Source organism: Enoplosus armatus, chromosome 17 (assembly GCF_043641665.1).
Source record: "Enoplosus armatus isolate fEnoArm2 chromosome 17, fEnoArm2.hap1, whole genome shotgun sequence".
Taxonomy (NCBI): domain Eukaryota; kingdom Metazoa; phylum Chordata; class Actinopteri; order Centrarchiformes; family Enoplosidae; genus Enoplosus; species Enoplosus armatus.
Window position 1 is genome coordinate 4,753,016 of NC_092196.1, and position 12,722 is coordinate 4,765,737.

Sequence of the window (12,722 nt, forward strand, 5' to 3'; positions counted from 1 at the left end):
TTCAGCTCCCACCGGAGGTCCTGGCTTGATGATGGAGCCCAGGAAACGGAAGGACTCCACAGTGTCCACTGGAGAGTCACACAGGGTGATGGGGGCGGGTGGGGCTGCGCTCTTCCTAAAGTCAACAACCATCTCCACTGTCTTTGAAGCGTTAAGCTCCAGGTTGTTGTTGTTGTTGCACCAGGTCACCAGGTGGTCAATCTCCCACCTGTAGGCAGACTCATCCTCTCCAGAGGTTAGCAGAGTTGGGGGCTCTTGGCTTGTAGTTGGTGATCTGCCTGAGCCCCCTCCACACAGAAGCAGAGTCGTTGGAGGAGAACTGGTCTTGTAGTCTCTCTGAGTACAGTCGTTTAGCTTCCCTCACCGCCTTGCTAAACTTGTACTTGGCTTCCTTAAACTCAAATTTGTTATGTCTATTAGAGATGCCTTTATCATTTATAAACTGTGTGGTGTACCATCTTCAACATTTCTTACCAGTTACAAATACAAAAAAAATAAATTTGTTAATTAATTATAAAGCTGGAGAAACACTGGAGAAAGAAGTTAAGTTTCACTGCACCCTCAGAACCCACTGGAAATCTGCCATAAAAGCTACTCAGTACTTCGTTCAAATTGTTTACTACATAAACCTGACAACACAACTCACTCTGTCATGAGTGGGGTTTAATTAGTGGACGGAAGTGGATAATTAACCGAAACAGAGCAGAAAAAAAACAGTAACTACTCACATTAGCACATAACAACAGGAGAACTCACGACTGAAGAAGTCAGAAAATCTCTTCTCTTCATACAAAACAATAAAATGCCAGACCAGATGGATTGACAGCAGAATATCACATAAAGTCACAAAATATTGCTAATTAATCTTTACAACCGACTTATCCAGGTTGCCAAATGATGGATTAATACAATCTCCACGTTGCTTGACATATCACACCACTAATAGGGCCATCAACGGTAAAGGCATTATCTGGTTTAAACAAAAGAATACAAAATAATTTCATATGCAGATGATATACTCCTTTACCTAACAAAGCCTCTGGGGCCGAGGCTATGATCTATTGCAGTATGTAGCTTTGGGCAAATCTCTGGTTGCTCTCAACTGTTTAAAACCTGTTGTCTTTCACCTTTTATCCTCTGCCGTGATGATGTTGAAATAAACAGTGGAATTAGTTGTTTACTTTGCAAAGCAATCTATCTTGAATGTGTACTTGGATTGGCCAACGCAGTGTGCTTTTGGATAAATTTGCTGACCCCACACTTTTCCTAATTGGAGGAATGGCAGCCATAAAAATAAATGTACTACATAAAATCATGACATGAATATGCAGTGAGTGTGTCAATAGATTAGCCATGCTAGTTACACTATTTTAATGGAAGAAAAAATAAAAAATCATACCAAAGAATACGATTCTTTGAGGGTCGCTAGACTGCAGTAGAATAACACCCCACAACATCCCCATTACAATTAGTTTTCTGACTAACAAAGCTACCATTTCTTGACAAGACAATAACAACACACCCTTCAACTTCAACAATCACTGTGTTTTTTTTACTCATGAAAAAAAGTATTCTGCAAGTACATATCTGTTGTCAAGTAATGAGATCTGAAGCCGACCTCAGATTGAATCAAATCATCAAGGGCCGCATATGAACTGAAACCATAGCATTTCTCAATGTGGCTGTATTTTTGCAAACATCTCACTTGACTCCTGGTGTGAGCAGCGCAAAACAGAGCTGAGTTCGCCTTGATGTGCATGAAGAGAGGCATGTCAGAGCACTGTGGTTGATGTGGTGGGGGCTTGCAACCTTCTCCCAGGGGCTGCTAGGGAGAGCAGACGAGAGGAGTGCAGGGAGCCGAGACGGGCTGGTGGGTTTGGTGGGTTTCTGCCTCATTTGTTTTGGAGGGTTCAGGGGCTTCTTGTTCCCCTGATGGTGGTAGAAAACTGCCTTTCTAGGAACCTGAAACTCGGGGAGGAAGGGAGGGGAAGAAGGGAGTGCGAGTGTAGTCAAAAGCTAATTTTCCTATTGCTTTGTCTCTGATGTTCACTTGTTATGATTTTTTAAATCTGACTATGTATGGTAATTATGTGGGAGGAATGTGGTATATTGGTGATATGACTTACCCAAGGTCTTGAATATATACATCAATAAATGCTGCTTATAATTTACTTCATTTCTAGTTGTGTTTCAAATTATAACATTTAAGAAATCCTCCCATAAAATGTTGACGAAAGCTGTCAGCTGCCATCCAGCCTTCTAACCATAGGGTGGGGTGCAGGGTTTATTTTTAGTACTAACACCTCTAAAACAAACACTAGCAAGTGAATTCTGCCTTGCTTTTATATCAGTAATCAAATGAAACACAGTAAATTGGTGTCTTACAACCCTCTCCAATCTCTTTAAAGGGGAACTCAATTTTACACATTACAGTGGAACTATGTGACTTTTGAAAGAAATAAAGGAACAAAACATTCTTACTCTTGATTAATTTAAGTTTTAATTTAGAAAAGTTCATAAGCAATTAAACGCAACCTTGCCTAACCCATTCAATCCACAGCCTTCCTTGGTCTGGTATGACCAGTAGCTGATGGTCGCTGAAGTTTTAGTTTTAATCTTCTGTGGCTCTGGAGAGAGCTCTCTAAAGATCAGCGATGATCAGTGATGCAAGACGTTATTACAGGGCATGACGGCAAAGTAAAACATGATTTAAAATAAAATAAAAACATGACTGCTGCATAAAGGCTGTGCATCTTCATCCAACACATCACAGATCTCTAAATAAAGATGAAACCACAACAGGTGAAGATGCCCTATGCACTGCGCCTATATACATGCCTACATGTATGCTGGGATGAGTTTTGCTAGCAAGCTGGAGCCCAATAATACTGAACAAAGTGAGTAGTTTTAACATGGCAACAACTGAGAGAAACGTGTATACAGATGCCATCACAGCACAGAAGCATAACAGTTGTCCATTGTCATTGTCTATTCTATATTTTCATGTTAGATTAAGAATATCTGTTGATGCCAAGTAAGCAACAAAGCACATCTAGGTGACTGATATTTGGAAATGCATTTGTGTGCCCATTCAGGACTCTCTCAATATGCCACTCGTGACAACAGTGTAGGTGTTTTGTAGTACATTAACATCGTTACATCAAGTGAGTTGTCGCCAGTGATCAGAGAAAGAGAAACACCACATTGTCAGGCTGTGTCAGGGTCAGGCCGCAGTCTCAGCTCTCTGGTGTTTATCTGTGTAGCTGTAGATGCGGCTGATGGCGCACTGTGGTTTCAGTCAGGGGACTTGACGAGTGAAGGGCTGTGCCACTTTCTCACGGCCAACAACTTCTCTATCTTTCTGTCACCAGTTTGCCCCCACCCACCAGCTTTACACTCATTTCCTCATGACTTTTCAACTTTCTCTCACTTTGGTTGGCAAAAGGGCGAAGGTTACAGACAGTGCAGGACTTTCTTTTCCTCGTTAGGGAAAGGAAATTAAAAAAAAAAAAAAAAAAAAAAGATCTGAGCGCTCAGTGAGATTTCGATGTTGGTAATGGGGAAATGTGTAATTGAGTAAGCATTTACAGGGAATTAGACTTCACAAAAGTCAGCGATACATGATATAAAAGAGAGCCAGTGGGGACAGAAGAAAGAAGAATTGTTTTGCAGTACATGACGTATAAACAGCAAATCTATATTTACTATAACCATGGGAACAGTGGACTGTACCAATTCTCAATATCACTCCACATCACAGGGTCATGTTCAAAAGTGCAGCCACGCCACTGTCAGCTCGGTCTGTGCCTCCCACTGAACAGGAAACAAGTATTTTGCTGAGGTATTTTTCTTGCTTTGTTACGGCTTATCACATCCTCCTACTCTTTTCAATCAATTGCTGTCAGATTGAAAACACCACAGATTCAGATTAAATTGTAGTGTTTTCCGTCGAAGGAGTCGCGGAAGAAAAGCATCGTGTCGTCAGATGAAGTGCTCTCCCAGTGGGGTCTCTGAAAATAAATTGGCTGCCTGAATATGTTCCATTCTTGCTAAGCTGCTACCACAACACCATAAAAGGGAGGAAAATGACGGTGATATTGATGATGATGATAATGACGATGATGACATGTTCTCAAATTGAGCCGACAGATGGGCATCCCCACTACCACAAAGGCAGCCGAGATTTGTATCATGCAGGGTGACAGAAAGGTAAGGGGGTGTGAGAACTCCTCAGCGACATGGTACCCAAGACAGTCGCTGCCTACGTCGGCAAACTTGATGGTGGTGTACTGAGAGAGCGCCTGAATATATAACCACAAGCCTAAATAGTAAATAAATTATTATTATATAAGTATATACTGTAAATGTCATATTCACCTTGGTGTCGAGACAGTTGCCCTCATTTAGAACGACAATAGCACTGTAACAAAAAAGACTTACATTGTGAAAGAGACGTCTGTAAATCAGCGGATCATCTTCTTTGAGGTACTTCCCAGTACGAACACTTAAATGGTCCTTATTTAAATCATTACGTCCTAAAAGTTCAAACCAAATTATTGGAGAGGGCGACATGAATGTCTCTACCAAATTTAATGGCAATCCAGTTGTTGAGACATTTCATCAAAAAACAAAATTATCAACCTCATGGTGGCGATAGAGGGAAAAGTCCGGGTATCACCAAAGTCAGTATCATTTGGTATGAAAAATTCACGGCAATCTATCCAGTAGTTGTTGAGATATTTCAGTCTGGATCAAAGTGGACAGACCAACCCAGAGACAGAAGCTGTCCCCAGAGCCATGCTCATAAAAAATGGTCTTGTCTAATAGCTTGTGCTTTGGCACATGATGATAATTAATTATCATAATCATCATAATCATTTAATTATCACCATAATTCAATCTTACATAAGGTAAAATGGTCTTATCTACTTTCTTGCCAAAACTTAGATGAGAACATTGATACCGCTCTCATATATGAAGCTACAGCTAGTAGAAGGCTAGCTTAGCTTAGCATGAAGGCTGGGAACGGGGGAAACAGCTAGCCTGGCTCTAAAATCCATCGATCAGCACCTCTAAAGTTCACTAATTAACGTGTTATGTCTCGTTTGTTTAATACATGCTGTACCATAGTATATTGTTTTATTGTCTTGTTCATATTCATGTTCTGTTAACTGGTGTTTTTAACACAAATAAAATCATAATAAATCCAAACAACCTCGTCTTCACACCAATTTCTTATCTTATCTCCAAAATCCTTGAACACAGTAAACCAACCATTAGATCCTGAACCTTCTTTAGTCTTCTCAGTCAGTATTTCTGAATGTTACACAGTGTTTGCCATAAACCATTTGGTCTGCAACACAATGTGTGTCATGTCTAAACGGTTTGCTCATGTTTAAAGATATTGTGCTGAGGCCTGAGCGTGCTTGTGATGTTTTTTCACAACATGGACGTGTGAGTCCTGTCACATAACACAACCCCACCCAAAACATCCCTGCCCATAGGCACGGAGTGTGTGTGTGTGTGTGTGTGCATTGCAAATGAAGAGGTGTGAAGCCGCAAAGCCTTTTCGCAGCAGAACTCTCAAACCGAGGGTGGTGATAGGATATCGGCCCCATGTTATGTGGGGCCTGCCACACCACAGCCCTGCTGTCTAATTTTAAAGCCATATTTCCCTGAAAGAGACACTGAAAGATCAATCAGTTCCTTTTGCAGTGAGATCATGGCACCTTAATGTCTTCTTTGAACAAAAAATGGGCAAAGAGATGAAACATGTTAAGCTGTCTGTGATTACTTTTCAGTAAAATATTATCTTGTTTATCAGTGTTATAGTGGACCCCTACAGGATGCAATGACACATTTAGTTTAAAGGACTTCTTGGAAATACAGTTGTTCCCTTTCTTGCAGAGAGTTAGCCGAGAAGATTGATACCGCTGTCATGTCTGGGTGCTTAGTGTGGACTGCTGGGAGGCGACTGGCTTAGCTTAGCATAAAGGTAAGAAATATTAACAGCATGTAACTCCCCATAAAACCTTATGCAGTAGATGTCAATGCCTGTCAGCCAGTCCGTCCAGCAACTCGGTCCAGACTTGACTTTGGTGATTCAGTGACCTGTCCTTTCGTGCCACGTTGATATCTTGTATGAAAAGACTTGACAACTATTGGATGGGTGGGCGTGAAATCTGGTTCAGACATTCACGTTCCCCTCAGGGTGAATTGTAATAACTTTGGTGATCCCTTAATGTTCCATGTAGCGCCATCGTCAGGTCAAAGTTTGAATTTGTCCAATACTTTATGGTTTATGACCAAAACTAATGACATTCCCGTCAGCGTCAGCTGTCCTCTGTGTTTAGTGCTTATGAGCAGTTAGCATGAAGTTAGCATGCTTACACGCTAAACTAAGATGGTGAACACTATACCTGCAAAACATACATAGCATTTAGCTCAAAGCACCACTGTGCAGCCTCACAGAGCTGCTAGCATGGCTGTAGGCTCTTGGTCTTGTTTTTATTTTTATCTTTTTTAACCGGATGCAGCGATGTGTGCAGAAATGTTATGAGGATCAGATTAATTCTTCTTCATTTGAGCATAGTATTTTATACGGTATGCACTACCTACCTACTACCTTTGTAATATACACGTATGTAAAACAGCCTCTCAACAGCACCGAGCGGACAGGCTGTCAGTACGACACCAAACTGTGATTCTTTACGCCGTTTGTCAGATTCTGATGATTGCACTTGGTTACAGCAGGTGTCCTCTGTCGCTGATTTGAGTTAAAACGAGTCTTAAAAATGCAGTAATCCTGGTACTAAGGTGTTGTCTTCACACTTCATCTCAAGATTTTTCTCTGTGGCAACACTACATGTCAATCTCACTCACACATACTGTCTGCCACCGCTGCGGCAGCTACCTCATCACTTTTCCTTCTTTGCTCTCTAAAACCCCACACTCTCCAACTCACTCCATCACTCACACACGCGTTTTCACACTTGTACACACAGACATACAGAAAACACACACACACACACACACACACACACACCAGCTGTGTAGAGTAGATCACATTGTGGTTCATTGTCAGTTTGAGTCTTTGCTCCAGATTCTTCTTGGCCCAAATATGAAGGGAACAACACACTGAGTTACACATGACCCTTTTACACACACACACACACACACACACAAGCAATCACGCGAGAACTTGGTCAATTTAATAACTTTCCTCTGCCATCACACTTCCGTAACGTTAAACGTCTGAAACAAACCTGGTTTCTCTACAGGAGCACACACCGAGCCATAAGGAGGTAAGAGTAGCGTGACATTGAGAGCTGCAGCATCAACTGGGTCAGATGTGTGGAGTCAAAGTAGAGCTGTGTAATTCACAGCACAGTAACTTCAGCAGCCCCTGCTGGATAAATGCTGGCTGCAACGTTGTAATGAAATATGTAGGGAACAACTTGCGCATGGAAAGAGGCTGAAGTAGTGCTAATCCAAATTTAGCAGCAAGGGACACAGGAAATGTTTTAACGTTATCACAAAGTATTTTATCAGTCCGTTCCTGATGGAAGTTTATCTCTAACTTAAATTGACAAATTGCTACACACTTTCAGCTCATTATGGAAAGTGCATTTACTCAAGTACTGTACAACTTTAAGGTATTATACTGAAGTATTTCTATTTTATGCTACTTTATACTTTTACGTCCCAACATTTCAGATGGCAATGGTGTACTTTTTACTCCACCTCATTTATCTGACCACCATACTGTTACTGTTTACTTAATATGTTCCATATTATGATTTTACATACAGGACCTATCATGTATCAAGTATATAAAATAGAGATTAAACTACCCAACAGTATATAAAGAAGGTAAAGTTAGCTCCACCTCGACTCCGAAAGGGGCCATTCTACATAGAAAGTTTTTTTTACTTTTGGCATATAGAAATACATTTTTCTGATAGTACTTTATTTTCTTGTGACGGTGGTTCTAGTCTGATATGCTTCGGATGTTTTCCTCAGAGTCAGGCCTGAAGGAGTTAAAGGGTGCAGGCATGGCCCCCGGTGGGTCTTGAACGGGCTTCTAGTGCTGAATTAGATTTTTCGGCCACACATCCTCGGCTGCCCAGGCAACCGTTGAAAAGCTGTGTGTCGGCCAGCTGAGGAGGAGTTTGTTGTAAGTTTCAGGAGTTTTCCACGGCAGAACCAGACAGCGCCGGAATGAAAGTTTCTGTGAGGCGGCTGTGAGCTGATCGGAGGAGAGGGAGAGAAAAGCAGGAGAACACGTTATTTACCCAGGTAGGTGAAAGTTAATCCTGGGCTGTAAAAAATAACATGAATTGTTCAGTTCTGATTTGTCCCTCTGCCAAGTAGCAGACTTTAGAGATGTTGCCTACAATGGACATTTTGTCAAATGATGTTTGTACTATTATTATTGAGTTTACTGAATCCTGATTGGTGCCGGGAAAAACATGACATTTTCCAAAAGCAAGGACAGAAGCACAAACACAGAAATCTCTCATGTGAAGTAAACCAAACTCCTCCAACTCTGGTAGAGAATAGTGTTTTCATGTGGGACCATATTCACAGTATATGAAGTTTATAGTAAGACGCTGATTTAGAAAGTATGTTTTTGGGGCCTTTAAAGATGGCTCTTTCCTGGATCAGGCTGTGGTCACATACAGTAGTTCTATGCTATTGCAGAAAGTGGTGGCCAGTAGGTGTCTAGTTCTGCCTGTAGATCCCGAACACTACATCTGCTAAAGTTTGCTCAGTGCGTCAGTATTGTTTCCATTGTTGACCCTCTAATGTCGCAGAATCTGACGAGTCCCAGATTTTTGTTTACACGTCGACACTGAAGGCTCTTTGTACAATCTTTGTACATCACTACATCATTTCACAACTCTTTTTACAGTCGTCCTTGTAGGGCCCAGAGGTCGCCATGTTTTCCCTGTCAGAGCTGGCGCCTCTGAACCAGCATCAGAGCAGGTCTAAACTGCTGAAGCCCTGGTGGGAGGTCTTCATGGATTACCTGGTGGTCCTGATGCTGATGGCGTCTGTCCTGGCTTGTACTGAGCAGCTGTCCAGGGACCGAGTGGTGTGCATTCCCGTGGATCCACTTGTCGCCGCAAATGCGAGTGGGGATGTGGCACCGACTCCATCTCCAAAGCCCCCAACCCATGTTCCACGCAACATCAGCCCAAATCTTCATTCTACAGCCCGGGGTCGACGCACGCATCTGGTCTACCAGCAGTACGTTTACATTAGCCAGGTACTGTGATACTAGCCTTTAGTTGCCTTTACAAAAGGGTGAACGTTGTGTCTTAGAGGTCGAACAAGCAAATATTGTAGTTTGAATCTGTCTGTCCGTCTGTTTAGGTTTGCTACCATGAGGCCTTGCCTTTGTGCTCCCGCTTCTTCCCCTACATGGCCTTGCTGCAGTCTCTAGTACTGGTGGCCAGCGGCTTCTTCTGGCTCCACTTCCCCCACACCTCGGCCCGCATAGAGCACTTCCTGGCCATCTTGGCAAAGTGCTGCGAGTCGCCCTGGACATCTCAGGCCCTGTCCCATGCCGCCCGGGAGGAGGAGGTGGTGGTGGAGGAGAGACGACCGCCCCAACCTCCTCCCTCTTCAACTTCATCTTCACCCCCGGTGACCCGCACAAGACGATCAAGTTTGGACTCTGGCACACACAGCCCACTTTTGAAGAGGTCAGACAGTGCGTCCTATGCCAACCCTCCCTCCCCATGCCCATCCACCCTCTCCTGTAACTCCACCACGTCCTCTGTATCCCTTGGCTACCCTGTGCACTTTCCTTCCTCCAAGCCCTCGGTCATGGTTGACAGTCCCAGGCAGGTAATCAGTCTGGATAAAAGTGACGGGGAACAGGCCAGGGCACTGTTCGAAAGGGTCAGGACATTTCGGTCCCACTGCGAAAGCTCAGATGCCATCTATAAGGTGAGAGATCCTCTCGTCTAGAAGATGTATAATATCATCTATCATCATGTTTTATGATGTAACGTTGTAGGACTTTATATTTATGACAACCTGCAGTCAGATGATACTACAATAGCTTGATTGAACACATGTCACTTTCTTCGTTATAACCCATTTCATCATTCAGGTCTACTTGGCTCAGACGATATTCAAATTGCTGATGGTAACGCTGATCGTGAGTTACACCATCCCTCTTCTCAGCTCCTTCTCCTTCACCCACACCTGCCACCCTGAGGAACACGCCTTGGTGGGCTACACTACCTTTGAGTGTATCCACGTGCTCTCCTCCCTTCTACGTAAACTGCTGGTGGCGTACCTGACCCTGCTGGGGCTGTACGGCCTGCTGAACTTTTACACCCTCGGCTGGGTTTTACACAGGTGAGTGCATTCGTGCACAGTAGGGATGAAACTGATTATTTCGATCAACTTTTGAGCTGCACTAATCAATATTTTTTACATGAACAAACCCACAGAGAATCATCACTCCACTCTGCAGTATCTCACGCAGGATGCCATTAATTCAAGACGTTCACCGTTCAACTGTGCTATTCAACGTCAATAAAAAACATAACAAATCATCGTGTTCCATGGGACGGATTACCCGCCTACACATTTATTTTCATACTTTACTGAAGTCAAGGCTGGCTAATTTGTGGTAAATGGGCTAAAACATGTTAAATGTAGAGAAGGAAAGGGGGAGACTCTGTACATGGATGTGCAGGCATTGTAGGGTTAAACAGGCTTATGTAATTTGTCACATTGTTTGACCAAGATAAACATGTAAAATGGTTGATTAATAACTTGTTGAGACTTTAAGTAGACTAAACAGGCTGTGATTGTTCAAAGGGCCTTTAGACAGAAGAATGCCCATGAGGTTGAGCATACCAGAGGCCTGATAATAGGATTAGAGTGTAATGCTGTGTTTTGGGCTACACTATATTCTGTGTGATATACAGTATTTCTCATTCTGGCTTTTGGTCTGTGCCCTACTTAGCTCTCTACGGCAGTATTCCTTCCACTCACTGAAGGAGCTGTGCTCCCTGAGAGATGTCCCTGACCTGAGAAATGACCTGGCCTTTCTTTTACACATGTTAGACCAGTATGACCCTTTGCTGGCCCAGCGTCTGTCCGTCTTCTTGTCCCCTGTCAGTGAAAGCAGGCTGCTGGAGGAAAGCTTGGAGAGGCGCTGGGGGGAGGAGAAGCTTCGTGCCATGACCAGTGTGGATGCAGAGGGCTGCTCCAGACTGCAGCTGGTGGCCCTGCCTCGCCTCCCTCCGGCCCTCTTCACCCTCAGCCAGCTTCAGGTCCTCAAACTGGAGCTCATCACAGATGCCAGGTTTGCTGCGCAGGTGGCCAACATGACCTCACTCAGGCGAGTTTTACGGTGGTGCAGTCATGCTTCACACATTTTCATCAAATCAATGTTATTTCAATTTTCATGTTAAAAATCAAGTATATGGATAACTCTGTGATGTACAAACACTTTTAATTAAGTATTTTATTGTTTATTCCAACAACAGGGAGCTCCACCTCTACCACTGCACAGCAGCTGTGGATCCCAGTGCACTTGGAGTCTTCCAGGAGCGTCTGGAGGTCCTCCACCTCACCTTTACTCAGGTGTCAGAGATCCCCAGCTGGGTCCTCTCCCTCCGCAGCCTGCATGAGCTCCACCTCTCTGGCCGCCTCAGTAGTGATGGTGGGATGGGCCGCAGCTGGGCATTGGGGAGCCTCCGCCAATTGCGTCACCTCCGTGTGCTGGTGATTCGAGGAATGCTACAGCGGATCCCTGGGGAGCTGTGTGAGGTGGCAGGCAGCTTGGTGAGGCTGGAGATCTACAACGAGGGCACCAGGCTGCTTGTCCTGACAGGCTTGAAGCGGATGGTGGACCTGACAGAGCTGCTGCTGCAGGACTGCCAGCTAGAGCGTTTGCCCTCTGCCCTGCTGGCGCTCACCAACCTGCGGACTCTCAACCTGCAGCATAATAACTTGAGAACTCTGGAGGAACTGCTTAGCCTGGCTCATCTGCGACGTCTTTCTTGCCTCAGACTTGCCTATAACCGTGTTCTGGCGCTGCCGGCCAGTGTTGGTGTGCTGCGAGGCCTGGAGCTCCTAGATCTATCCAATAACCGGCTCCAGAGCCTTCCCCCAGCACTCTTCACTCTTCGCTGCCTTCGTAGGCTCTTTCTGGCTGGTAACCTGCTGGAGGAGCTGCCTGCAGAGGTAAAGGCACTGCAGCTGCTTACAGAGCTGGACCTCAGCGGGAACAGGCTAGAGCGCCTTCCTCCTGAGCTATTCAATAGCTGTTTGGAGCTGCGCATCCTTAATGTGGCTTACAACTCTCTTAGTTCATTACCCAGGGGGATTGCAGCTTTAAGTCAGTTGGGCAGGATGGACTTGCGCAGCAACAATCTGGAGGAACTGCCTGCTGAATTGGGCTGCTGCTCTGGGCTGCATGGAGGTGGTCTCCTGGTGGAAGACTGGCTGTTTCTTTCTTTGCCTCCCCATGTCAGGGACTCGCTGAGCCGTTCTTGCCCCCCCTCTGGCACATACTCAGAGGGTCATTCCCGGCCAGAGTCCGACAGTTTCCCATACTTCTCTCCTACACAGTGGAGCTTCTCCTCTGCTCTGGAATCACAGATATAAGACTAATCACTACTGCTACTTACTGCTTACAGTATCCTAACACTGATAGTATTCTGTTAGTGAGGCCTTTTTGTATACTGATA

General features: G+C 44.3%; 1 protein-coding gene across 1 annotated transcript; it reads left to right on the forward strand.

The window, feature by feature from the left end:
- The first annotated feature begins 8,941 nt into the window (after nt 1-8,941).
- LOC139300774 (volume-regulated anion channel subunit LRRC8D) lies at nt 8,942-12,639 on the forward strand. Its single transcript, XM_070923959.1, has 5 exons — nt 8,942-9,271; nt 9,379-9,957; nt 10,124-10,374; nt 10,991-11,368; nt 11,517-12,639. The coding sequence occupies exons 1-5, from the start codon at nt 8,942-8,944 to the stop codon at nt 12,637-12,639; spliced, it is 2,661 nt and encodes an 886-aa protein (XP_070780060.1).
- The last annotated feature ends 83 nt before the right edge of the window (nt 12,640-12,722 follow it).